Raw genomic sequence first — 27,435 nt, 5'->3', positions numbered from 1 at the left:
GGATTTCCTTCCTTGCCATCCATTTAAGTTCCCCTTTCAGCAAATTAATAGAACCATAAACACTTTTGATTACTTATGCCCTGTGAACTGTTTTTTTGTGTGTGCAGTGATGATGCAGCAATCCACAAGATTGAGTTTAGGGAGGGAGGCTGCTGCTGCTGCTGTTGTTACATCGCTTCAGTCATGTCCGACTCTCTGCAACCCCATAGATGGCAGCCCACCAGGCTTCCCTGTCCCTGGGATTCTCCAGGCAAGAACACAGGAGTGGGTTGCAAGCAGGTTAATCCATCATGGGTAGGTCCTGTGGAGGTGCACTCATAGAGCACAGATACTTTGGTGTAGGAAAGGAAGATGAAACTTTGTCAGTAAAGGAGACTTCACACTCACACACACTGACACATACACACACACTTATATGTTTATGATAATTTATTTACACAGAGTTGAGCTAACGTTTATTTACCTTTGTTGCTTATGTGGATAAATTCACTCAGCAGGTATGCAGTGAATGTGTATTATGTGTCAAACACTATTCTAAACAACTGGGTTTTTTTTTTTTTTCCAATTTCTGTCATTGGGCAGTTTTATGATGTGGACATCGTATTTGGGTAGATAATCCTGTTTTCCCAAGCCTATAATTTAAGAAAAGTGATTTTTATCAATGATCCAAGTGTAAGCTAAGAAAGCATATTAGAAATTTTAGCACTGTTTCTTTTCTCATTTTTAAATTTTGAATCTGATGGTAAAATTCTCATTAAAGAAGTGATTTTCTAAGGATTTAGATAAAAATTGTTATCAGAAGTTATTTAAAACCATTATTATTAGAATACTTAGAAACTCAGCAAAAATATTAGATACTGTAGCAGTTACAGCAGTTATTCTAACCACTAATTCAAACGTCCCCTTTTAATTTTTTTAAAAACACTTTATAACAGGGAGAAGGAAATGGCAACCCACTCCAGTATCTTGCCTGGAGAATCCCATGGACAGAGGAGCCTGGCGGGCTACAGTCCATAGGGTCACAAAGAGTCGGAGATGACTGAATGATGAACACTTGTGTATAACAAATTAAACTACACATTTGCCCATTTTTTTTTAATGTGGGTTTTCTGATTTTTTAAAAAATTTGTGAGAGTTCTTTGTATGTTCTGGATAAAAATACTTCATCAAATAATAAATGTATTGTGAGATATTGTCTTTATCTTTTTTCCTAATGGTGTCTTTGAAGAGAAGTTTTTAATTTCAGTTCATTTCAGTTTTTCAATCTGCAGTTGTTGGAGAAAGTGTTGTGTATGTATCAGTTGGTCAGATTTACTAATCAAGTTCAGATCTTACCCATCTTTACTAATTTTTTTGTCTGCCTGTTCTATCAACTGCCAAGAAATATTAAAATCTTCAGATTTGATTTGGGTCTTATTTCTCCTTTTAGGTTATATATTTTTAAGTTGTGTTACACAGTGAATATAAATTTAGGATTATATCCTTCTTTATCTTTAGTAATACTTCCTGCTAAAAGACTACTTTGTCTAGTATTAGTACGAGCTTTCTTATAATTAATGTTTTCATAGCAAACTTCATCCCACTGTTTGCTTTTCATCTTTTTGTCTGCTTATATTTAAGGTGTGTCACTTGTAAGTACCAAATAGAAACATGCTTTTTAACCCCATCTGATTATCTTTGTTTTTAAAATGAAGCGTGTCATTCTTTTACGTTTAATGTGATTACTGACACATTGGGGTTTATGTTTGCCATCCTGCTGTGGTTTTCTTTTTTCTGTTTGTCTCATCTGTTCTTTATTGATTTTTTTCTTTCAGTTTTCTTTACTTCTTTTAGGTGAGTCAAGTATGTTTTATTACTACACCCCCTTCCCCCATTAGCTATTATTTATATATGCTTTTGTTATTATTGTTTTAGGGATTTAGAGATTACAACACAGACCCTTGATTTACAGTTTACTTACATTTGTTTGTCGTTGGTTTGTTTTTAAACACTTTTGGATAGTTTGAGTATAGAATACTTTAACTTCCGGGGGCTTTTTCCTCTTAGTTTTTATACATTGGATCCTGGGGTGTTTGTTTTGTTGTGCCTGGTAACTTTTCCAACATTGTATATGAAAATTTGTGGAGGCCCTGAGTGATGATAACCTTCCTTCTTAGGAAATGCAGTTTTCTTCTGGCAGATAGGCACAGTATGGGCAGATCACCATAATCTAGATGAAACTGGCTTTTAGGCTTTGTTAAAGTTGATCTGTTTTTAGTTTGCCTTTTTGTTTTCTTCAGACCATCCCTTCTGGGGTCTCAGTCAGAAGCCTGAGTTGTTTACGGTTTGGTCTCCACATTAGTGCACCTTGAGATAATACTGACTTGACCCCACTGCAGGTCTTCCGGCAGTCTCTGTTCAGCTCTTAGTCTCCCTGCGCTGCTTTCTGTTTGGAGTTTTGGTGTCTCATCCATGCTTAGATGATGTGTCAGTAAACGTCTCAGTGAAGTTTGCTTGCACAACTTTGGTTCTTTTCTTTAGACTTTTGCCTCAGAAGCCTTGGCTACTTGATAGCCATTCCACCTGTGACTTTCTGCTTGGCCTCCAAGTATTGTGAGAACAACAGATGACCCAAGGGAATGAGTGAAGGCAAACGTAGGACTCTTCTCAGTATACTTGCCTTTTTCCCAGAACATTGGTCCCGCAAATCCAGATGGCTTTTGGTGCTCTTTGATGCTTTTAAACAGTATTTGTTTGTTTGTTTTATTTTAAAATACATATAACATAAAATTTTTTTAAGTGTACTGTTAAAATTCAGCGATGTTAAGTACATTCATACTGTTACACAGCTATCATTGCCTCCATTCATCTCTAGAATTTCACCTTGCAAAACTGATACCCATTAAACGGTAACTCCCCATCCCCCCCACCCTATTCCTCAGTCCCCTGGTCTCCACCACTGTACTTTCTGACTGTATGAATTAGTCCACTCTAGCTACCTCTTAAAAGTGGAATCATAGAATATTTGTCCTTTTGCAACTGAAGTTTCATCCATGTTGTAATCTGAGTCTGAGTTTCTTTCCTTAACAGATTAGTGGTTAACAGGGCAAGGGGGGTGAGGGCAAGGCAAGATGGTGAAACTGAACTTTTGGTGGTGAGCACGTTGTAGTGTATACAGAAGTCATAATGTTTTACACATGAAATGTGTTACGTCAGTTTTAAAAATTGTCTTTCTTTTTGAGGCTGAGTAATACTCAGTCATATGGATATGCTGCAGTTGCTTTTCCATTCGCAAGTCAGTGGTCTCTTGGTTTTTTTCCCACCCTTTGGCTATTTTGAATAACACTGCTATGGATAGGAGTGTAAGAATATTTAAGACCCATCTTTTGAGTATAAACCCAGACAGTAGAATTGCTGGATTACATGATAATTCTATTCTTAATTTTTAAGTAACTACCATCTTATTTTTCGATAGCAGCTGAACAATTTTACATTGTACCCAGCAATATTCAAGAATTCCAATTTCTCCGTATTCTCACTATGTGCTTGTTGTTTTTCCTTTCTTTACCTTTTATTTTAAAGTTGCAGTATAATTGGTTTACAATATTGTGTTAATTTCTGCTGTACAGCAGTGTGAATCTGCTGTATGTATACATAGTATATTTCCTCCTGGGCTGAACTCTGTGCTATATAATGACTTCTTGCTAGCTATCTGTTTTACACATGGTAATGTACATATGTCAGTGCTACTCTCATTATCCCACCCTCTCCTTTACCTGCTATGTCTACAAGTTCATTCTCTACATGCAAATAGGTTCATCAGTATCGTTATTCTAGATTCTATATATGTGTGTTAATATACAGTATTTGTTGTTCTCTTTCTGACTTCTTCACTCTGTATGACAGCCGCTAGGTTCTTCCACATCCCTTCAGATGGCTTGATTTCAGTCCGGTTTATGGCTGAACAATGTTCTTTGGTATATATGTACCACGTCTTCTTTATCCATTCATCTGTCAGTGGACATCTAGGTTGCTTCCATGTCCTGGCTGTTGTAAATAGTGCTGCAGTGAACATTAGGGTACATGTATCTTTTTGAATTATTATTTCTTTTTAATAGTAATTATCTTGATGGCTGTGAGGTGGTATTATTGTAGCTTACTTTTATAGTTATTGTCAAAGGAGTTTGTTTTATACAGGGTATTCTTTCAAGACAAAGAGTGAAAGTACGTGATAATAGCTTTTTGAGATAGGTGTTATTTTATATTGAAGAAACACACAGATGTTAAGGTCACACCTAGTAAATGGTAGAGATAGGATCAAGACAGCCTGTCTGGCTCATAAATCTGTGCTTATAAACACTGAATGATATCGCTTCTCTGATACAGGTCTTCTTTTCTAAAAATCTTATAATCACATTATTAAAATTCTTATGGTTCTAATAGGGACAGTATTCTAGCGTTGTTGCTTTATTCCCCACCATTACATTGGTGAAATTTTGCAGTAGGAAACAGTGCTTTTATTTTGTGATTCGGTGCAAGTTATATAGCTTTAGAGAAACATGACCAGGGGTTTGTTTTGTCACATATCCTAAGATACAGTTCTTGAGATGAACGGGAATTATTTTAAAGTAGAATTTCTTGGGGACCTCCCTGGTCGTTCCGGTGGTTAAGACTTCATTTTCCAATGCAGGACCTGTGGGTTCCATCCCTCCTCAGGGGACTAAGATCCTACAATCATGGCCAAAAAACCAAAACATAAAACAGAAGTAATATTGTAACAAATTCAGTAAAAAGACTTTTTTAAATAATAGAATTTCTTGGAGCTGCACAGCCTTAAAGGGCCTTCACTTTCCCAAGAGGGAGATTGGGGCCCATTTTATATTGGTGGAAATTATGACTTTGAACTTGAGTTATGCAGCTAAGTTTTCAAGCCAGGTTTTTGGACACTGTATTCTGTGCTTTTTCATTCACTTTATCCAGAATTAACCAGTAACATTTCTGTTAAATTCAGAGGTATTAATCTGGGCAGTTTACTATTTCATATCTTATGGATGCCTTTTCAGCAATGTAGTCAGACACTAGCATTCTGTAAGAATATTGGGACACTTCTTCAAACGTTGCTCTGATTAGACTTTTTTACCCCTACTGTAAACTCTGCCATAGAACCTGTTTGTTGCTTTTCTGGGGTTTTGTTTTGTTTTTAAATTTTCTATCTTCATTGTGTTAATCCATCTTAACTTGTGGTTAGAAAGTGAACCCTGTTTTTGAAAACACTTAAATTTATTACTTGTTGGTAAAAGATTGCCTGGTGATTAAATTTGGGAAAGTAGGTTCAAACCTACAGTAGCTACTTACTATAGCGGTATTTTCTTGTGTGTGTCTTTTCTTTTAAATGAGTATAATTTTTCAGGATTTATCTCTAGTTTATTAGTAGGATAAATATTTAGTATTGATAAAGATTTTTAACCTGATTTACATCCCTGTTTTTCTGTTCTTCTGTAAAAAAAATAAATGAAAGCAGTTATAGGTCATCTTGCCTTGAGATGTGAGAAAGAAAAATGAGTGAAAGTGAGAGAAGAATTAAGTTTTATTAACCATCTTGGCAATGTACTTGATAAACCAACTTTCAGAGCTATACACTTCGATTCAAAAAGTGCTCTTTGCCTAAAGAGCTGCCATTGGTCATAAGTGGGATCAAGCAGGAAAGTGTAGACAAACGAGTACTAAACCATAACTGCCCCTAGTTCCTTAGTGTTGTTACCAAAAGTACTGAACTACTGGAATTTGAAGCAAAAAAATGATGAAGATCTGCCCTAAATTTTATAATTGAGGCAAAGGAATGTTGTATATATATTTGTAGTACTGAGTTTTCAGACTTGACTATTACCCAAAGGTTAGAATTTGCTCCCTGAGTACCCATTTAATCTTACAAGAAAACATTGTTCAATGAGACTAGAAATGAATGATAACTGAAAGAGCTTATAATTTGTTCTTTTCTTTGCTCTTTCATGACATGATGACTGTTGATTAAAAATATTTCCCAAACCATTTATTGTGGGTAAATTAAATAGTATGAGTTACTTTTTGAACTTAATTACCAAATTTTTGTTACTGTTTTGTTTTTATTTATCCCTGACTCATGAAACTGTTTAGCCCACTTACACAGTCATTTCTTGACTTTGCATAGATTTAGCTTTCCTAAAAAATTTTCTTTTTGCATAGTGTGTCTTGGACCATCTGAGAATACTTTTGCATTCTGAGTTTGACCTCTTATATATTAGTTAGGTATTTAGGTATCAAGGTGAATTAGATGTCTCGGTGAAGCTATCAGTTAAGGGGAAAAGGTTTGCTTAGCCTAGGAATAGCAGTTCCCGAGAGGGAACCATAGAGATTTTAAATGTAGTTTTATCTCTGTAGTGATGAAACATGGATTTTTCAGAACATTTTAACAAAGATTCCTATTAGAATCTGTTACGAAATGCTCTTGTGTACCCACAGGCTGAAGTCCTTCTGATAGTGCTTAATAAACAGTAAAAAGATTTAGCACGTTCATTCAGCAAATATTTTAATATTTATTGTGCAGATCACAAGTTTATTGTGAATGTGTGCCTGCATTATTGTTCGTGCACATGTAAACACCTAAATGTGTGCATGTGTAGCTTTTATTTTGCTTAATGGCTATCAATCACATGTACCAAACAATATAAATGACCATTTGGTATTACTCATTTTAAGTAGCCACACTCAAGGTTGCAGGTTTTCCTTCTCTATTTGTTAGTTCTCTGGTATCCATAATCATATTTCAGGGTTAACAGGTTTTCTTAATATTATGTTATTTAATTATGATCATTATATACACCTTGACAGTCTCACATTGAAAGACAGGGTTTAGCATCAGTATTTCCCTTGTCCTCAGTCATTTTCCATGGATGTAAATTTTGTGTGATTTCCTTGAATACCCCAGCCATGTGGTCCCATTATACCTGGCTTCTCCTACTCGGAAGCATTGTTTGTCTCTGTATGCAGTATACCTGAAGAGCTTATTAGCTGCACCAGACTCCCTTTCTGTCTTTTTGCCAGAAGACTCAAGATAGCAGTTTCTATAGGCCATATGTGGAGAGGGCAATGGCACCCCACTCCAGTACTCTTGCTTGGAAAATCCCATGGATGGAGGAGCCTTGTAGACTGCAATCCATGGGGTCGCTAAGAGTCGGACACGACTGAGCGACTTCATTTTCACTTTCCTGCATTGGAGAAGGAAATGGCAACCCGCTCCAGTGTTCTTGCCTAGAGAATCCCAGGGACGGGGGAGGCTGGTGGGCTGCCGTCTGTGGGGTCGCACTGAGTCAGACACGACTGAAGTGACTTAGCATAGCATAGCATAGCTTAGTCCATATGGTTATAGAATGATAGCATCACTGTGTTTAGGATTGAGAGGGGAAAAACCCAGGCCAGAGGAGACTGATAACAGAAGGAAAGGAGTAATAGTGATACATGTCTTGATCCCTAGTATATGCTAAGTCTTGATCAGAGAGTTAAGCTTCAAAGGAAATCAGAGTTTTAGAGAGTATTTTTACCAGCCCTTTGTGTTACCCAGGACCAGAGTGGATAAATGATTTACTCAGGATTAAACCAGCAGTTAATGGTAGGGCCAGACATCTTAAGAAGAATTCTGTAACTGACATGTCCACTTTAGAAAGCAATTTGGCTATTTCCATGTGGCCAATACTTCTGCTCATAGAAATATATCCAAAAAAAAAGAAGGCATACATCCTACAAGAAGATTGTAGCCAAGTGTGCAAAGCAACATTACCTGTAGGAGACTGGAAACAACTGGTAAACTGAAACAGCCCTAGATATCCATTAGCTGATAAATGGGTAAACTAAATGTGGCATATCCATGCAGTGGAATACTATTCAGCATTGAAGAGGAAAGAAATAGTAATATGTGTTACATTAATGAACCTTAGCAATCTTATGCTTAGTAAAAAATGAGACTCAAAAAGATTACATATTATATGATTCCACTTCTATGAAATGTCCAGGAAAGGAAATTATAGAAAAAGCAGAGGTGCTGATAGTGACAATTAATGTCAGAAGGGCTGGAGGGATTTTTTGAGTGATGGAAATATATTCTATAACCGGATTATTGCAGTGATTACACAGTATAGAAATGGACTGTGAATTATTGAACCATACTCTTAACAATGAGTGAATTTTTTATGGCATATAAATTAACTACAATAAAGCCAAAAGGGGGAACGTTAAAATTTTTCACTTTAACACTTTTAATTTACTCTGAAGGTTACATTGCTCCATCTTTTGTTCTGTAATTCTTAAAGGTAATTGCCTTTCACCAAAACCAATAAAATCCAATCTAGTTCTTTGACATTTCTCTTAGCCTAAATTAGAAACATTTGGTTTCTTAAGAAAGAGGTATTTTAGAAGGCATATGTTAACTTTGCTAATATGTATATGTATGTTATATATCTCCTACAAGATGTGCTGACAGTCACAGAGGCATGTAATACATTGAAGCTTAACAGTACCTGCTAGAATTGACAGTACTTTCTGCTCTAGCCGTGAAAAGCCTGATTGGTAGACATTCTCTCAGTGCTATCCCACTACTTTTCAGTGTATCTTTGTCTTGTTCTTTTCAGTTGAGCTTTCCTTACTGAGAGTCACTTGTATTTTTTTTCAAACTTACTTATGTTAATTGTACTTCCTGTTTCTACATAATTTTATATTGTGTCAATCAATAGAATAGTGTGTAAAACAATACAGTTTGTTATTTGGCAGACTAGATTGAATGTTTTGGAAAGACTTGACAAAGGCAAATCGCTAAATATTGGGTTATTTGGTAATTTAAAAGTCTAGGGTGGAAACTAAAAATTTAGAAGGCCTTTTACAGTTAGATTGCTTCACGGTTGTCTCTGGTCACAATCCATCTTAATAAAACTGAAAGTGGAAATGCTAGACAATTTACATTGAATGAGTATATTTGAGAAAGACAGCATTGACCTCTAATAACAGGATGCATGTTCAAATAAAAAGTATTTTAGTGAACACGCACATGTTTTAAAATAAAATGTTTAAGGTGCAAGTGTGGTGTGTGTGTGTATATGTATGTAATGGTTTTCCTGTTTTACCACTTTAATTAATCAGTTAACTGGTTTTGGTGGCATTGGGTAAGAGTGATTCTATATTTGGTCCAGATTCTGTGTCATAGATATTTATGTTCAAAATTGAAAAAATCAAATTTATAAATAATTTATGCTTTAATTGGAGTGACTGTTTTTATAATAAAAATAATTCTCATTGCTTTATGAATTACTGGGTTTTTGTTAGTTTTCATTGAATACGTTTTGTTTCATGCTGAAAAGTAAGCCAGAATCAGGATGATACTGGAGGGTGGGGGAGAGTTGGACCTTGAAGTTCATGAGTAAGCTTCAGTAAAAGTGAGTCCATTTAAAAAAGAGGGATGTGCACAGGGTGAAACTTAGAATTTAAGATCTCGAGGAAAGAAGTGTGAAATTCAGGAATTTATTGAAGTCACTGGTGAAAATTTTGAACTTAACTGAAGTTGCTACCACAGTTTGAAAAATGTGGTATAAAATGTAGAAAGTGAGCACCAAAGATTAACAAAAGAGCAGCTTTCCTTGTAGCGTAGGAATGGACCATTGTTTGAGATGAATGAAAGTTGGCGGAATAGTGTCTATGAAGAGAGGCTATACTACTCTCAAAAAATTAGATAAAAATTGGTTAGAAAGGTCATGAGTATATTTTATGTACAACTATATTTTATGTACAACTATAATTTTATATGTTTGCATTTTGTATATTTGTATTTTTACATAAAAACAAATAGAAATGTCATTTCCTGCCATTGGAAAAAAAAAGATGAGTACCATTTAATGCCTATTATGATATGATGTTCATGTTTACTTACCTCGTACTTTATTTGGTATTGCTTTTAGTACAGTGTTCCTTTGAAAGTTCAGAGATAGAGTTTAGTGGATCTTGTTTGGGGATTACAGATTCCTTTAAGAATCTGGTGAAAGCTATGGACTCTTTCCAAAATACTTATGTATTAATATGAACAAACACAAAATAATTTTTAAAACTTCCAAAGTTTGCAGACCCACCAAAGCCCAGAGACATCCTGGTTAAGAACAGAATGGAATTCTGTTACTAATCCTTTTGTAAATGAAAAAGAGTAGTTTTATTTCAATGTATCTTGATGTAAATACAGATTTCTAAGTATTTCACAAAATGAGACTTCTATGACCAATAATTTTGGATTATCTGTGCTATATTAAGTGAAACACTGGTAAGCATGCTGGTAAGAACTTGAAAGTAAGATGACTGACTACTAATAAATAATCCGAAATGGCATTAGCCAGGGGTGTTTTAATTATGTAATACTGAATGCTGCTCTGTTATAAGCATTTAGGAACTTTTAACATTTAATGGCACCCCACTCCAGTACTTTTGCCTAGAAAATCCCATGGACGGAGGAGCCTGGTAGGCTGCAGTCCATGGGGTCGCTAGAGTCGGACACGACTGAGCGACTTCACTTTCACTTTTCACTTTCCTGCATTGGAGAAGGAAATGGCAACCCACTCCAGTGTTCTTGCCTGGAGAATCCCAGGGATGGGAAGCCTGGTGGGCTGCCGTCTATGGGTCACACAGAGTCGTCTATGGGTCGCACAGAGTCGGACACGACTGAAGCGACTTGGCAGCAACATTTACCAATAAGCAGCCAGCTTAAGTCACATGTATCTCTATTTCATTTAGCTCTCGATTTTATTTAAAGAATATCACCTTCATGTACAGTATTTAGAAAAATAAGAACCATGTTCATGCAGGGTATGGCTTTGGAGAAAAGGGAAGACCTGCCTGCCTGCTGTCTGCCTTTCTCCTCTCTCCTTTCTGCTGACTTGTCTCTCTCCCTGGGTGGAGTGCTTTTTTTTCCTCCCTTTTACTTATGGTAAATGGGTGATCTTCACCTATCGCCATTGTTTCGGTAGCCATTGTAAATAGTAAATACTTAACTATGTATAACTTTTATATAACTTGGGAGGTACTAGAAAATTCCATGCTGTCTGAAGTGTTTCTCACCTGAAAAATTGACCACTTGAAATTTTATTTCCTTTGTTTTTGTAACACAAAATGATTATTTTTCTGTACACAAGAGTTGTACTAATGTTTATATTATGATTTTCTTTTAACTGCAGGACCGTGTATATGTACAACAAAATAATGTGGAGAATGTCTACAATTTGGGATTAATTATTTTCCGAGATCAAGTTGTACGCTATGGGTGTATTAGGGATCATCTCCGGCAGACGCTATTGGATATGATTGCCAGGGAGCGGAAAGGAGAGGTTGTAGACCGGTATGACAGTCTTTCTAAACTCTTTGGGTTTCGGTTTTTAGTGGTTATATCTTGAGAGTTGATTCACTGTCTTAATTTTAAGTTTGTCTAGCAGCAGCATGTTATAAAAATACTCAAAAACCTTATATCACAGTTAGCAAAGTTAGCTAGATTTTAACTGAAAAGCAGACATTTATTTTTAGAAGAAACCATCCTAAAGCTTTTGTTTAATATATCTTTAAGAAGCAAATCAACCAATAATCTTTTTTCTTTTTTGTGTATTTTTTAATGCTGACATTTTGTTCTTTTTCTTTTTTCTGTTTGATAACATGTTTGTCTCTTTGTCTTTTTTTGAAGGGGCTTTTGGTTAGCATTTATTCTTAATGTATGTGAAGAAAAAAATGTCGAACATAGTCTAAAATGACTGAGAACTTGTACCCGTTTTGTTAAGTCATATTCTAAGTTAAACAGCTTGAGGACAACTCGAGATAAAGAACTATACAGTGTGCTTTCCAATTAAAATTGTTCTAAATCCTCATGTTATAAATCGGTTGCTTATGGGAGATTGAGCACTTTAATTAAAGTTGTTCTGAAAGTCTTTCTAGCTACTTCTGTTGCATGTTTCACGTGAATCTTTAATGTGTTTTTACTATCAAGTGGTTTAACTTCTTTTGACAGAGGCGCAATAAGAAATGCTTGCCAGATGTTAATGATATTAGGTCTCGAAGGACGATCAGTCTATGAAGAAGATTTTGAGGCTCCTTTTTTGGAAATGTCTGCAGAGTTTTTTCAGGTAATCAGTTATAAGATACAAATATCTTATGTATTTATTTGTATAAGATATAAATGCATACTTTTAAGATGTTCTTAAGATTACCAAATATAGTTACTAATTTAAACACTTTGACCTTTATGTCCTGAGGCCCATTGGGGAAAAGAATGCAAATTTTATACCCTTCAGCACACCAACCCTACATGCTCACATTCCAGTGAAGGAGCTTATTGGAAATAAATCCAAGAGGTTGGACTTAGACATATGATTTTTTTTAATTTATTTATTTTTAAATTGAAGGATAATTGCTTTATAGGATTTCATTGTTTTATGATTTTTTAAAATTAAATGCATTTTCCTAATGGCCCAGTGGTTGGGACTTTGCTTTCCAGTGCAGGGATGTGGGTTCAGTCACTGGTCAGGCAGCTGATATCCCACGTGCCTCTCTGCCAAAAAAACAAAACATAAAACAGAAACAGTGTTGTAACGAATTTAATTAAACCTTTAAAAATGGTCCCCATCAAAAAGAAAAATCTTTAACAAATTTTATGTTTATATGTTTCTAAAACATAGAAACTAAGGAATAACCTTAAGTTTTATAATATTTATATGTTACTGTAATTTGCCATAAATTCACAGGCAGTACATCACCAATAAAGTCTCATTATTCAGGCTTTTGGTAATTTATTAGTAAATATAGATTAGATAATAGGTATGATCCCATAGTGCATCTATATGTCTTAAAAGCTATTGATGAGGACATTATAAGATACAAATTTGCAGCTGTATCTACAACCCCAAACCAACTGAATGGCCAAAAGTAAGGATAAACTAGTACTGATTTGTAATGAAATAACAATGACTGAGTACTGTGACAGATGAGACAGTCTTTATAGAGTCATGGTAATTGGGCATTCTTCCTGAAAGCCTCAACCATCTGAGCAGTTTATAGTAGGAGCTTTGTAGTACTGCTAAAGTAGACTCAGTTAAAACCTTACTATTCAATTTCAGTAATAAGCTTTTTAAAAATAAGCAGAAAGTTACAGTTACTCTACAGTAGGTCATTTTTAAGAGCCATTCAGATCAGTTGCTCAATCGTGTCCGACTCTCTGCGACCTCATGAACCGTAGCACACCAGGCCTCCCTGTCCATCACCAACTCCCGGAGTTACCCCAACTCATGTGCATCGAGTTGGTGATGCCATCCAGCCATCTCATCCTCTGTCGTCCCCTTCTCCTCCTGCCCCCAATCCCTCCCAGCATTAAGAGTCATTGCTGCTGCTGCTGCTGCTGTGTTGCTTCAGTCGTGTCCAACTCTGTGCGACCCCAGAGACGGCAGCCCACCAGGCTCCCCCTCCCTGGGATTCTCCAGGCATTGCCACTGCTAAGTCACTTCAGTCGTGTCCGACTCTGTGGGACCCCATAGACAGCAGCCCACCAGGCTCCCCTGTCCCTGGGATTCTCCAGGCAAGAACGCTGGAGTGGGTTGCCATTTCCTTCTCCAATGCATGAAAGTGAAAAGTGTAAGTGAAGTCACTCAGTCGTGTCCAACTCTTTGCAACCCCACGGATTGCAGCCTACCAGGCTCCTCCGCCCGTGGGATTTTCCAGGCAAGAGTACTGGAGTGGGGTGCCATTGTCTTCTCCAGCTCCAGGTATTGGGTGTATATAAATGTGGGACTCCTGAAATTTTGCTGTCACTTACCAATAAAGAAACAAAAGAATGTACATGGACACTGCCGCCCACATCACCCTACCACCACCCCCGCCACGGTTTTTAAAAATCAGTTTGTAACCTATCAGGAAGATTTTTATGGCCTGTACTGATAAGCCTGAACCATGCTTTATGAAATACTAATTTTATGATGTAGGAAACTATTTTCTAATAACGCAACAACTAGTTCTGGATATTTTTGACAGTGTTTTTACATTTGCATTTGTTTTAACTTCTTTCATTACAGTGTAGAAATAAAGTAGAAAATTGTCAGGTTTCTAAAATATATTACAGTGATATATATATTAATGTAACAGTGAAGTGGTTGTCTCACCATGATTTTTGTTTGGTGTGATAATGTGTATACTTAAAAACTTTAATTATTTCAAACTACTTTTTATTAAGAGAATGGAAAATACTATTACATTTGTATATCATTTATATTAATATGTCTAACATTATATAATTCTTAGATATATTTGCTAATTTTACTATGAGGTTAAAGTTAGTAGGGTCAGCATTTAAAACTTAATGAGATTTCTCTGTAAGACTGGTGTTAGCAGACAAGATTGATAGTTATTGAAAAGCTCTTTCTCAGACTTTATATATATTCCTTTGAGAGTGGGAGTAGGGTGGCAGGAGGACTTTAGTAACTACCAGTATGGCAGCAAAACTGTGTGATAAATAGGATGAATCTTTTTAGGCATAATTTTACATTAAAACAAAGAATTTTTCACTCTCACTTGAGGTCAGATGCTTCATTCTGTAGTTTCAACTTTTACTGGCATATGCTTATTTTTTCTGCTATTCGGAATACACTGTCAAAGTTTGAAAAATGCTGCTTAAGGATAATGTATTAATTTAGTTGTATGTAATGCTTTAAAGGATATGCTGATGCTAGGAGTATTTATAGACAGTATATAAAATGTTAATAGTGTTTGGGATATTTAGTTTGGTTTATGAGAAACACTGTAGAAACAGAGTTGAAAGCAGAAGCACATTTTGCTGCTTTGTTTAAAAAAGAAAAAAATCATGCTTTTTGTTTTCAGATGGAAAGCCAGAAATTTCTAGCAGAAAACAGTGCTTCAGTATATATAAAGAAAGTAGAAGCTAGAATTAATGAAGAAATAGAACGAGTGATGCACTGCCTTGACAAATCAACTGAAGAGCCGATTGTAAAGGTGGTTGAGAGGGAACTCATTTCCAAGCACATGAAAACTATAGTAGAAATGGAGAATTCGGGACTAGTACATATGTTGAAAAATGGCAAGACAGAAGGTAAGTGTTAGCAATTGAAAAACAATTAAATTCTTGTAGGTCTGCCAGGTTCTCGTTTTTTTCTATTGAAGATTATGAATATCAGTTTTCAAGAAGTCATGATGTTTGATTACTTTATCACTGTTGGTACTTTGATAGGATTTTACAGTAAAGCTTTACACTTAATAAGGTTTCTAGATGTTGCTAGTGAATTGAATAGCTGCTTTTTTCTTTCATCTTCAGTCTCCTCACTTTGTGTTTTTCTTAACCCAGAAGATAAGCCTAATGATGTTGATGAGGCTGGTGAGCTCCTGACCTGCTCCTGTACTTTATTTTTTTATGCCAGGGCATTTAGACTCTTTTTTTCATCCACACTCTCCACAGTCTGAAGTTCCAGTCTTAAATTTTTGTATGCATTCCTTTGGGGAGTTGGTTGTGATAAGGGTACCAAAAATGCAAAAATTTATGTGTCTTCCATGTTGACGTGTTTAGATGAACTCTTAAGTTACAGACTGAAAAAGGAGAAAGGAGTATTGCTTACAAGTAAACATTTTGGAGATAACTAACATTTACTCTTTTTTTGACTATTTACCTTATTTTCCTAAAGTGATAGGGAATACCCTGGGACAAATTACTAAGAACAGTTATGTTGTCCTCCTTCTTAATTTCTGAAGCTTCACATTAAAACTATAACTTGCTAAGTCACTGATACAGTAATAAAAGGGCTTCCTAGGTAGTGCTAATGATAAAGAATCTGCCTGCCAGTGCAGGGGACACAAGAGATGTGGGTTCAGTCCCTGCGTCAGGGAAGATCCCATGGACAGAGGAGCCTGGTGGACCATCTGTGGGGTTGCAAAGAGTCGGGCATGACTGAGCAGAGGAGCACATAGAGCACATGGTATTAAAAAGTAAATCTGGTGCTGGGTGAAGTCTTAGCAACATTTTAGCCACATACTTATAAAAGAAATACATACTGCCTATGACCTATGACCTTACCTTGACTCCCTAGGTAGGGAGTGAAACAATTTTTTAAGTTAATAATTTAAAAGACAGGAAGACGTAAGAGAAGGGAAAAGAAAGATAGTAGGAAGAGAGGTTGTTCCATTCTTCCTCTAGTGGAATCTTTGCCTTGTATTTTCAGATGATTATGTTTCTATATATGTTTTAACTTCCAGAAAAGTTGCATGTAAATTTGTCGTCTTTATTAAGCTAGAGAAAGTTACTTTTTAAAAACACTCCGATAAAGCTTTTTTGTAAAAGCAAAACAAAAATCATTTTTAAGGATATTTTCCAAAATAAGCTACTCCTGGATGCCCATTGTCTTAAGTCAGGGATTGGCAAAATTTTTTTCTAAAAGGAGAGAGAATAAATAGTTTAGGGGTGTGGACCATACAGTAAACGACCCATCTCTGCTATAATAGAAAGTATGCATAGACAATAACGTAAATGAATAAACTTGTATTCTTATAAAATTTTGATTTTTATTTTTCAACCATTTAAAATGTGAAAAGCATTCTTATTTTGTGAACTGTTTAGTAACAAGCAGTGGCCTGTACTTGTTCCATGGGCTATAGTTTGATGACCCCAATCTTAATGATCTCTGGCAGATTAGGACTTTATGAAAAGCAATTTTCCTTACTTAAACACAATGAGAATCAATTTTCTAATGTATTGTTTAGTTAACTGAGTTAATGCTTTCTTATTCATGTTTGGTGGGGGTGGCCAAGAGTTGGGAGATTAAATGTGCTTGAAGATTAAGAGGCTAGGAAATGTTTGATGGAGAGATGATTGAGCACACCTGAATTATAGTATCTGTAGCCTGCATGGAGACTTGTGTTAAAGGCATTAAGTATATCTAACACGTGGCAACTGCTTAATAAGCACCTAAATGGTGGAGTATCAGAATAGCCACTTACCATAATTTCTGTTTAGTGCTTAATGTTCTCAGCAAGTAAGCAGCTTTCTGTGATGCTAAATTAAATTTAAAAATTATGGCTTCAGTTTTCCTGGCTTTCCACTAGAAACCTAACTGCAAAATGTCTTAATTATGCTAGGACCTGCTCTTGAACAGTATGTCAAGAATATGTCAGAGATGCAACTTCACCATTATGAAGCCAAATGTCTTATAGATCAGAAAGTGAAAGTTTTTTTTCCCACCATGAGTAGAGGATTAGTTGGATTGATCATGAAATGCATATGGCACTATGAAATTAAGTTCAGATAGTATCATTTTATTGTTTCAGTGTAAACAAATAATATTTAATTGCTTGCCGCATAATTTTTCTTCTCTTTCACTTTCTCCACTATGCCATCCATTTATTTACAATGGATTACATATAATGAAATTTTATTAGTTTATATACAGTTAAATATACAACATATAAACAAAACTATAATAGCATAGGAATAAAGAACACAAAATTGGAAACTGTTTTGTTAAGGTATTTGATAACAAATGCTTACTTTAGTACATATCCATAAATTTCTGTTGCATTTTTAATATTTATTTTTAACATGGGCCAACTTGGTTATAATTTATACCAAATGTGAGATACTATAAGATTTGCTCTGTGTGGATTATTTTGGACATATATTGTTGATGAGAATACTTTGTCCAAAAACTTTTGAAAGTCATTTCAAAAAAAGTTTGTCCAAAAACTTTTGAAAGTCACTGAAAAAAATTTTGAAGCCCTTTTTATAAAAGTTGCATCCATGTATTTTTAGGATCTAAATTGCTCTTATAAATACAGACAAGGTGGGCAAATTATAGCCTGTCTGTCAGATCTGGCCCACTACCAGTTAGGCTGGAAAAAAAGTCAAAAGAGTAATATTTTGTTACACATGAAAATTATATAAGTTTTAGGTCTCAGTGTCTATAAATCAAGTTTCATTGAAGTACAGTCATGACCATTCATTTATGTATTAGCCATGGCTTCTTTCTGGCTATAATGGCAACATTGAGTAGTTGGAACAAAAACCATATGATCCATGGTTTAAAACGTTTACTGTCTGATGCTTTACAGAAAACAGCCCCTGATCTAGAAGGTGCTGTTCTAACTCCATTTTTAAAAGTTCTCAGTTATAAAACCTTTTTTTATATCATTGTAAAGTTTTGACATTGTATTCTTCCAGTAAGTTCTTATTTCAGAGATACATTAGACATACAGGAAAGCAGTATCTCAACTCCACCTTTTATTTCTGTAAAAGGCAGTCTAGAATTTTCATTCTAAATAAAAACAATGTAGTGAGATACGCCAGTTTTTCAAATACAGATATTGGCTTAGATCACCTCCTAAAAAATACTAGGGATTGCTCGGAGGAAAATACTAAAACATAGAGGAGTTTATACTGTAAATTTCACATGAATTTTACCATGATGTGTAATGAAATTTATTTCTTGCCACTATTGGCATTGAACTTTTGAGATAGACATGCTTCAAAATACCTGTAAGACTTTTCTTGGTTTTTAAAGTTCCTCTTTATTACATTAACTGTCAGTTAAACCACATTTATTTTTTTAATTGGACATACCAAATTTAAAGTTATTCTTTTGATAGTTTTGTTGTATTACTAGTTTCTAAATTAGAATTATATTGGATAAATTACATAGGAACCCAAAAGTTCAGTTTTCCTTTTTTGTGACTGTTTCTTATGCTATTTGGACATCTCTTCCATGCAAACCAAAACTTGCTACAACCGTTTATTGATGCTTAGTATCTCATCTGTATGATGTATTTTGCAAGTTGCAATAATAATCATTAACTAGTTTCCCCCATCCCACCCCCATTTTGCTAGAATTTTGTTTTTTAGTAGTTTTTTTATGTGGTCATCAAATTATCATAATGGAGCTTCTTTAAATATCACAAATCAGCATGAACAGATATTCAGTTTTTTTTTTTCTTAATCTTTAATGTAGCCAATTTGTGTGTTCATTCTGATTGCAGACCTTGCTTGCATGTACAAGTTATTTAGTCGTGTGCCAAATGGTTTGAAAACGATGTGTGAGTGTATGAGTTCCTATTTAAGGGAACAAGGTAAAGCCCTTGTTTCTGAGGAAGGAGAAGGAAAGAATCCGGTAGACTATATCCAGGTAAGTAAATACAGAAGATTCTCTTTATCATAAAGTAATTATGTCATGCTAAAAAGATCACTTTTACAAAGTGATGTAGTATGTATTTTGACTGAATTGTTCCAGTGGTAGGTTAATATGTGTAATTATCGTAAATATTTCAGGAATTTTGGAAAGTACGTATGTTTATATCAGGGAGCCAAACTCAGCCACTTCTTTTTATGTATTAGCTTATCTGATGAAGACTTTATTTAAATAGTGTCAAGAATGAAAGTTTGTTCTTTGTATGCCTTAGTGTTTATATACCCTCATGTGTTAGAAAAAATAACTGTTTTAGTGACTTTTTGTTTCAAGATATTTTGCTTTCAAACAGAATTACAACTATATTATGCTCTCAAATTTTTCATGTTTTAGTATCAACAATAAGCTTTCTCTGTGTGTATTTTTAAAGCTGATTTTCTCAGGCTCACCCATTCAGTCAAGATAGAGGAAGGTAGGGAGAAACGGTGAAAAGGATCTTTGTTTCACCCTCAGTAGAGTAATACATAAATGGAAGATAGAATACTTCTCTCACCACTGATGTTTTTAATACAGGCTTTTAGATATAGGCTCGAAAATAACAACGTAGAATCTGTAAATTTAACACTGAGTGCACACATTTATTACTAGCGAAGTCAAAGATAAATGTGTAGTTACACATGTATTGTTTATAGAACATATATTAACATGTATCATAAATTTCTTTCTTCTTTTTTTATTTGGAAGGGCTTGTTGGATCTGAAGAGTAGGTTTGATCGCTTCCTCCAGGAATCGTTCAATAACGACAGGCTCTTTAAACAGACTATTGCGGGTGACTTTGAGTATTTTCTCAACCTCAACTCCAGGTCCCCTGAATACCTCTCATTATTTATTGATGATAAGCTGAAAAAGGGAGTCAAAGGGGTAAGTGTTAAAGCATTTGAAAGTACATTAAGTTTTATTTGTAGATGTAACATTAGGAAATGAAATATAAGGTTAGACAATTTTGTATATATAAAATTAAAGTCTTTTGCTGTGCTTGGGCTTCCTTGATGGCTCAGAAAGTAAAGAATCTGCCTCCAATGTGGAATACCCAGGCTCGATTCCTGGGTTGGGAAGATCCTCTGGAGAAGGTAATGGCAGTCTACTCCAGTGTTCTTGTATGGAGAATTCCATGGACAGAGGAACCTGGCAGGCTACAGTCCATGGTGTTGCAAAGAGTTGGACAGCACTGAGCGACTGACACTTAGACTTTTCACTTTTGCTATGCTTAAATGTGCACTGTGATATTTGAAAGGATTGTTTTAAGTGCTTGAAGTGGTCAGAAGTGCTTTGACATTTCACTTAATGTGTCGTTGGTGTCAGAAACAACCACACAGCCATAAACTTTTAGATTGTGAGGGTTATATATAAGTGATAATAAGAAACTAGAAAACAGCTATGCATTGCACATAGAATGTTGCTTACTCTTATCTGGTTCTGGAGGTTATCTATCCAGTAGTACTTGAGTGTCAAGAATTCGAAGACCTAGTCTAGAATAAGTATCAGAAAATACTTTGATAGCATATATGGCAGCTCAATTTCAAGTGTTTATAATATATCTGGGATCTTGGAAGTGCACTATAGCACAGAAAATCAAAATAAACAGATTGGGATTATGTGTAAATTGGTCTTGGTGACTTCATCTTGGGATTTGTGAGACATAAGGGCAAAACAGCAAGTAGGTAATAATAACAGAAACAAGAGGAATATTACCATGGACACCGAATAGAAAAGACACATCTAAGTAGTCTTCCATAATTTTTAATATAAACTGAATACAACCTGCCACAGTATCATCTTGCCCTTGTTTAAAAGATTAGGGGCAAGAGGCCTTTTTACTTTGGGAAATATAACATATTGTTATGCTTCTGTTTGAACAATTTAGATTTTGAATGAGCTTATATAAAAATAACTGTCTTTTGGCCAATATGTTTTACAGTGCCAGGGCACTGTAAAATTCTCTTATGTGATTAAAATTTCATTTCAGCTATTCTCAGTCATCCTTTAATCCAGCCATGTATCATCCTCTCCCTTTCAGCGTTAGCCCACTGGGGAGTGGAGTGCCATTCCAACTTGTGATTCATGTCGCACTGGTTCAGAAAGGAAGAACCGAGCTGTAGGAAGTGGGCCATATTTTCTCACGTTAGATCTCTTTTCTGACATGGTCAGCCAGATATTTATGTTTGTTATTAATGTTGTTTTAAAACTGAACTGTGATGCTGTTTTTGTAGAATTAAAGCTGTGTAATTGTTAATTGTCTTCTAATTGATTTACAGCTAACAGAACAAGAAGTAGAAACAATATTGGATAAGGCAATGGTCCTTTTTAGGTTTATGCAAGAAAAAGATGTATTTGAACGTTATTATAAGCAACACTTGGCAAGGAGACTTCTTACAAATAAAAGTGTTTCTGATGACTCTGAAAAAAATATGATTTCTAAGTTAAAGGTAAGGTGTATTTAGGATGGAATGGAGTGCCCTTAACTAATGTTTATCACATAATTGAGCACCAACAAGTAATTGGGAAATAATTGATTTAAAATATTTGTTTCTAAAAAAAAAAATAAAATATTTGTTTCTGTAAATGAACAAAGCTAGATTTTGAGGGACCTGTGGGGTTTTTTTGTTTTGTTTTTTAAAGAGAAAGTTGTATTGCAATTTGTTCAAGTTCTGGGACGTTCACAGTGTACTGAAATTTCTCTTGGTGAGGCAGATACATTTATGGCAATCTGGGGGAGGATCAGTACAAGGAAAGCAGTAAGTGGAATATGACATACACTTCTGTTTCACACAGTGTGATCCACAGGCCACCTGTACCCATATCACCTAATATGGGTGTTTCTTGTTAAAAACACAGAGTTCTGGGCCCTACCTTCAGTTGGCTTTATGAAAATCTCAGAGTCTGGAAATTTGCATTTTAAAATAAAATTCTTAGGTTATTAATCCCACTAAAGTTGGTGCCTACAGGCATAGAACAACTATTATTAGAAAGATTTAGAAAGGATGACAGTAACATGGAAGAGGTTGTATTTTTCCTCATAACAGAATCCATCATCTGTTTGTGTATGTTTGTGTTTTTCTTCTAGACTGAATGTGGATGTCAATTCACATCAAAACTGGAAGGAATGTTTAGGGATATGAGCATCTCAAACACAACTATGGATGAGTTCAGGCAACATCTACAGGCTACTGGGGTGAGACTCTTCATTAATTTCTACTTATGTAAATGTTTTTTATATATAGTCTTTTGTAATAGGCATTTTCATCCATTTAGATAACTGAATTGCTGATGTCATTTCTTTAAATGTCATTAGAGACAACATATGTATTTGTGAGTGCTTTAAAAATTATTTCACCCATACAACCTGTTTTTCTAACTTTTCTATTCTTAAAATATATTCTCTTATTCTTAAACAGCTTAGTTTATCCTCCCTACTTGAAGGAATGCACTGAATATTTACTAAATAGAGTTATGTTATAACCATTTACAGATTATGGAAACAATACCAGGCTTAGGCAAACTTCTTGTTGCATAATCGCTCAGTCATGTCTGACTCTTCGTGACCCTGTGGACTCTAGCCAGCCAGGCTTCTCTGTCCATGGGATTTTCTCAGGCAAGAATACTGGCTGCTAAGTCACTTAAGTTGTGTCCGACTCTGTGCGACCCCATAGACGGCAGCCCACCAGGCTCCCCCGTCCCTGGGATTCTCCAGGCAAGAACACTGGAGTGGGTTGCCATTTCCTTCTCCAATGCATAAAAGTAAAAAGTGAAAGTGAAGTCGCTCAGTCGTGTCCAACTCTTTGCGACCCCATGGACTGCAGCCCCCCAGGCTCCTCCGTCCTTGGGATTTTCCAGGCAAGAGTGCTGGAGGGGGGTGCCATTGCCTTCTCCAAAGAATACTGGGGTGGGTTGCTATTTCCTTCTCCTGGGGATCTTCCTGACCCAGAGACTGAACCTGCATCTCCTGCATTGGCAGGCGGATTCTTTATGCTGAGCCTCCGGGGAAGCTCCCTAAGGCAAGCTTATTGAGTTTTAATACTTTTTCTTTACCCTAGGATGGTACTGTCTTATAATTGTTACCTGAGCTTCTTGTACCTCATTATTCTTATTCATGTGAAAGATCAGGATAAATGGACCTGACATCCTCAGGGTTGGTAAAGGGTGAGCTGAGAATAGCAATGCTGATGCTGGTGTGTTGTAAGCGTGCTTTTGTATTGTGATTGCCAGAAGTTCAGTGAGCTGCAACTTACAGTAAGACTTTGGAGGCCAGTGAAGTTTTTGAGAAGATTTCAGTAGGGTATGATGAAGTTGAGAATTTTCTCTTTTTTGTTAAACTGTTTTTCAACTCTGCATTCACCTTTAGGGTTTTTGTTTTGTTTTGTTTTGTTTTGTTTTAAGTGTCCAAGTACCTTTTCTATGATAGTTGAAGGTCTTTTGAATGAAAAATTGCCATCTTTATTTACTGTTGACCATTCTTTGGAGATCAGTTCTGGGTGTTCATTGAAAGGACTGATGTTGAAGCTGAAACTCCAATACTTTGGCCACCTGATGCAAAGAGCTGACTCATTTGAAAAGACCCTGATGCTGGGAAAGATTGAGGGCAGGAAGAGAAGGGGAAGACAGAGGATGAGATGGCTGGTGGCATCACTGACTCAATGGACATGGGTTTGGGTAGACTCCAGGAGTTAGTGATGGACAGGGAGGCCTCGCGTGCTGCAGTCCATGGGGTTGCAAAGAGTCTGACATGACTGAGCGACTGAACTAAACTGATTCTTTTGCACCGGGATCATTCAACACGATCATTTCATCAGATTCTGTTTTCTGTTTTCTTTCTGTGAAGTTTGTGCATTTTCTCTTCTTTCATTTTGACTGTTCAGATATATCCTGCACTTTATGGTGGAATATTTGTTTTATAATTGTTAACCCATTAAGTAGAGTACTTATCGAGATGCTCAGAGTTATATATCTGCTGATCTTGTTGCAGCTTCCACTTTGTAGAGCCATTATTTGCATACAATTCCTGGCTATTTTGTAATTGTTTATACACTAAGCATCTTAAGCTTTAAGTCTCCTAAACCTTTATTTTCATTAGAACGGTTTGATGAAAAGTGACAGAGAAAAACAAATCTTGAACTTTCTGAAATCTTGGAACCCTTTTAAAACATCACCAATCCTCAGATATTTCTGTTACTATCTTAAAGGTTCCTGACTTGTTGAAATAGAATGACTCTTCTGTTTACTTTCAGAAGTCATATAACAAATACCTTCTTAAAATTCTGAATACTTGTATACTTTATTTAGACAAGTCATATTTATTATGCTGAAATAAATTTAAGTATTTGTGCATTATTTCCTGTGTTTTATTTTTTTCATGGGGATAAGGACAGGAAAACCACCTTGCTGTCATATTTCTGTTCATTTATATCAACAAATTGTATCCAGACAGACTTCTCCAGTACCTTGTCTTTGGGTACTTGTCTCTGTCATGTAGTGTCTTTGAAAATAAGCTGAATGGCTTAAAAATAATACTACAATAGCTAGAAATACAAGGTCCAAACCATTAGAGCAATAGTTCTTGAGGTTCTTTCTCTCTTTAATTTAACAAATAACTCACTGTTTCTATGCCAGGCATTGTTCTAGGCACTGGGTATTCAGCAGAGAATAGACAAGAATCCCTACCTTGATGGAGCTTTCTTTCTAATCTGGGAGGCACAATGGTAAACAAGTAATTACAGAACACTTCAGCTGGTGATAGGAGATGTAGAGGAACACTGTAGCCAGGAAGAGTGGTCAGAGAAGGCCTCCTTTTAAAAAATGACATTTTGAAGAAAGACTTGGAAGATTAGGGAGCAAGATATCTGGGGATATGAGAAAAGAGATAAAAGACATTGTTATTTGGGTGCCCCTTCCCTGCTTGCAAATGTGTAAACAGTTCTCAGGCCTCTTCCATTCATCATGTAAGCATCTTTGCTGTGATCTTTCCTATGTGTCATCTAAGGTTTCTGGGTTCAATTCTTTAAAATGGAGTAACCCATTTAAGAGATAATTATGAAGAAATCTAAATGTGGAATACGTCTTGATATTTATAAACTTGTTTTTCTTTTTTAAAAATTTCACTGAATCATTCAGGATACATAAAAATGGAACAAGCTGTGAATCTTAATGATAAAGCTGAACAGTTGATTGTTGTTCAGCCGACTATTTGCGACCTCATGGAGTGTAGCATTCCAGGCTCCTCTGTCCTCCACTATCTCCTGGAATTTGCTTAAACTCATGTCCGTTGAGTTAGTGATGTTATCCACCATCTCATCCTCTGTTGCCCCTTCTCCTTTTGCCCTTAATCTTTCCCAGCATCAGGGTCTTTTCCAATGAGTCAGCTGTTCACATCAGGTGGCCCAGAGTATTGGAGCTTTTCCCCTTTAATAATGTCTGTTGATGTGCTTTGTTACTGTTTTCTTACAAAATTATCTTGTTAAGGGATCTGTTTAAAGGGAAAAAATAACCTCATTGTGACAGTAATGCTAGCATGTATTTTATAGAGGTAGTCAAACATGCAGATAGTTACAGAGCACCGACTGTGTGGAACTGGGCCTAGCGTCCTATGCAGAGATTGGTAGAATGTGAGCTACGTGTGAAAACCTGAAAGTTTTGGTCAGTTTAGTTGAAATGTGATTGCGATGTTAGAAATATTTTGTTTCTGTGTTAAGATGGCAGGAGTACTTAAAAACTGAGATGAAAGGTATTATTCTAGAATTTTCTCTAAAATGATACTGATATGACCCCTTGGCATTTTATCTGGAAAAAATCTTAAAGGCCTCAAACTTTGTACATTTCAGTGACACCAGTAAGACTAAGCAAACATCTTAAGCAATAAAATTTGCCATAGTTAAAATTAGGAAAACATTGGATGAGTCTAACTTTTAAAAAGATGTGTTTTATTTGCTGGCTCTTGGACCTGGAGATAACTACTTTGATAACTCTGATAACTCTCACAGTGGCTCGGCAACAGATAGCACATCCTAGCTAACTTGGCGGGGGGACAATTTCTTCTTTTTGCTGCAGGTATCTTTAGGTGGTGTTGATCTCACAGTCCGGGTGCTCACAACAGGATACTGGCCCACTCAGTCAGCCACACCAAAGTGCAACATCCCACCAGCACCAAGACACGCTTTTGAGATATTCAGAAGGTAAATGTGGATCGAACTTTGTATGTCTAAGTACAAATTGTCCAGAATTGAGATGAATCGGAGCAGTTAGTAGTGTCCCTGATTGAAGAGGAATATACTCCATTTTTTAATCTTATTTACCCTTTATGCTTTCAATATGTAAGGATGAATTGCATAATCTCTTTTCAGAGGAATACTAATACCCTTCTTCAGCATTAGTGCATAGTTAGGAGTATATTTTGTATTGATGTTTTCCACTAGGTGGGGGTGAATTGTTTTGGGGTTAATTATGGAGAAAGGTTGTCTTATGAACTGTGGTGGCTGAGCAGCAGCCAGGACAAATAAATATACAAGTAGAAAGTATTTAGTGTACTACTTTTATCACTTACTGTCTAGCTAAGTTTCTAAGGTCTGTCTTTTTCTGTCTCTTTTCCCCCACCCCTTAATTTATGGTTTCTTTTCTATAAAAAATTGGAACTGAACTTGATTCCTGAGATTGTTTTTTGCTTTTGAAGTCTCCCTTACATAAATGTTCGTTAAAGATTGGAAGTTTATAATTTCAGATAAATAAGTTGTGTAATTCTCAAAAACCTGGTTTGATTTGCCGAAGGTTTTACTTAGCCAAACACAGTGGTCGACAGCTCACACTCCAGCATCACATGGGTTCTGCAGATCTCAATGCCACCTTCTATGGACCAGTTAAAAAGGTAAATATTAATAGTTTGAGCATATTTTTATTTAATAACTTAGAACTGATTAGTGAGTTTTGTTGATTTGGGTAAATTATTTATTTCTCTTATTTCCCTGCCTGTTTCAAATATTTAGAAGAAGGAAACGTCAGCTTTGATTCTTTACTTCTATTCCTTCAGTTACTAACTTCCTTTGACATTATGAAGACTATGCCAGTAGCCTTCCTTATGGAATAAGTAATATAATTACATTATTTATGAGATTAGACTTGAGATAGTATTGCATAAGATAATAAAATGCAAATTGATTTGAGAGCATACAAAAACCATCAGTCCTTTTTCAGAATTTTCAGT

The 27,435-nt window shown here is 35.7% G+C and overlaps 1 protein-coding gene across 3 annotated transcripts in view; it reads left to right on the top strand.

Annotated features, from left to right (window-relative positions):
* Positions 1-27,435, top strand: part of CUL3 (cullin 3) — a 108,725-nt gene that overhangs the window by 66,674 nt on the left and 14,616 nt on the right. For all 3 annotated transcript variants that reach the window (XM_055573605.1, XM_055573604.1, XM_055573606.1), the window contains 9 exons: positions 11,217-11,377; positions 12,035-12,149; positions 14,890-15,118; positions 19,042-19,187; positions 19,932-20,108; positions 21,503-21,673; positions 22,312-22,419; positions 26,289-26,413; positions 27,003-27,099. In XM_055573605.1, coding sequence (XP_055429580.1) covers positions 11,217-11,377; positions 12,035-12,149; positions 14,890-15,118; positions 19,042-19,187; positions 19,932-20,108; positions 21,503-21,673; positions 22,312-22,419; positions 26,289-26,413; positions 27,003-27,099 — 1,329 coding nt within the window. The remainder of the gene's footprint in view (positions 1-11,216; positions 11,378-12,034; positions 12,150-14,889; positions 15,119-19,041; positions 19,188-19,931; positions 20,109-21,502; positions 21,674-22,311; positions 22,420-26,288; positions 26,414-27,002; positions 27,100-27,435) is intronic.

Source organism: Bubalus kerabau, chromosome 3 (genome assembly GCF_029407905.1).
Source record: "Bubalus kerabau isolate K-KA32 ecotype Philippines breed swamp buffalo chromosome 3, PCC_UOA_SB_1v2, whole genome shotgun sequence".
Classification (NCBI taxonomy): Eukaryota; Metazoa; Chordata; class Mammalia; order Artiodactyla; family Bovidae; genus Bubalus; species Bubalus kerabau.
Note: the sequence above shows the minus strand (reverse complement) of the source record. Positions and strands in the feature narration are given on the sequence as shown.